Source organism: Penaeus monodon, chromosome 33 (assembly GCF_015228065.2).
Source record: "Penaeus monodon isolate SGIC_2016 chromosome 33, NSTDA_Pmon_1, whole genome shotgun sequence".
NCBI lineage: Eukaryota > Metazoa > Arthropoda > Malacostraca > Decapoda > Penaeidae > Penaeus > Penaeus monodon.
Genome location: NC_051418.1, coordinates 10389635 through 10390427, shown reverse-complemented (window position 1 = coordinate 10390427; position 793 = coordinate 10389635). Strand labels below are relative to the sequence as shown.

The 793-nt window shown below is 36.8% G+C and overlaps 1 protein-coding gene across 1 annotated transcript in view; it reads right to left on the bottom strand.

Moving 5' to 3' along the window:
• Positions 1–793, bottom strand: part of LOC119593998 (conserved oligomeric Golgi complex subunit 2-like) — a 7717-nt gene that overhangs the window by 3130 nt on the left and 3794 nt on the right. Inside the window, exons 8-9 of the mRNA XM_037943025.1 lie at positions 428–567; positions 59–302 (exon numbers count right to left, since the gene is read on the bottom strand). Of these exons, the coding sequence (XP_037798953.1) occupies positions 59–302; positions 428–567 (384 nt within the window). The remainder of the gene's footprint in view (positions 1–58; positions 303–427; positions 568–793) is intronic.

Below are 793 nucleotides of genomic sequence, written 5' to 3'. Positions count from 1 at the left end.
AGAAAAAACATTGAACTCAAAAATGACTGAGGTAAAGCAAAACAAACAAAATACTTGCCTTCATACTGTCATTCACACTAACAACCCATGTTCTATAACGTGACAATATGAGCAGTGTTAGTTTCCAGAAACGATGGAGGAGAGGTGGCAGAAAGATTTCCAGAGAGTAGCATTTGAGAAGGCTCTCCCAAACAGTCTGAGTGGCAGAGAAGATGAAATCCCCATTGCTACTGGTAACTCTTGTCAGCCCACTTGTGTTCTGGCTCAAGCTGCATTCAACTACTTGCCCAATCTCTTGATACCTGCATTCAAAAGACAAAATTCTTCAGACATCTATTTAAATGACCAGAGAAATAATTCTATATTATTCCTTTCTCAGGCTTGGTGCGAACAAATCTGAAAAATCAAATGAGCAAAAGTAACCAACCTGATCTGAAAGTAAACAGGCAAATTCCAGTGTTCCATGAAATTCTTGTATTCCAGCATTTCTCGGAACTCCAGAATCTTCTCTTTACTCCCGAGCAGCTTTTCAAAAGCCTCTAAAAACTCCACAGTCTCCAAGTATCTCTGTTAAAGAAAGTTCACATTAAATCAATAAAACTATTATTTATCATGGAATTATAACAAACCCCTCAAACAACACAAATGATATGAAAATGTATTGAATATTAACCCACTCTTGACAGATCATATCCTTACACATCATGTGTGGCCAAAATTAATCTAAGTTGTATGTGTTAAATAGTTGTTTGGCCATAGCTGTGGTTGAGAAACAGCTAAAAAGTAGGCTTAA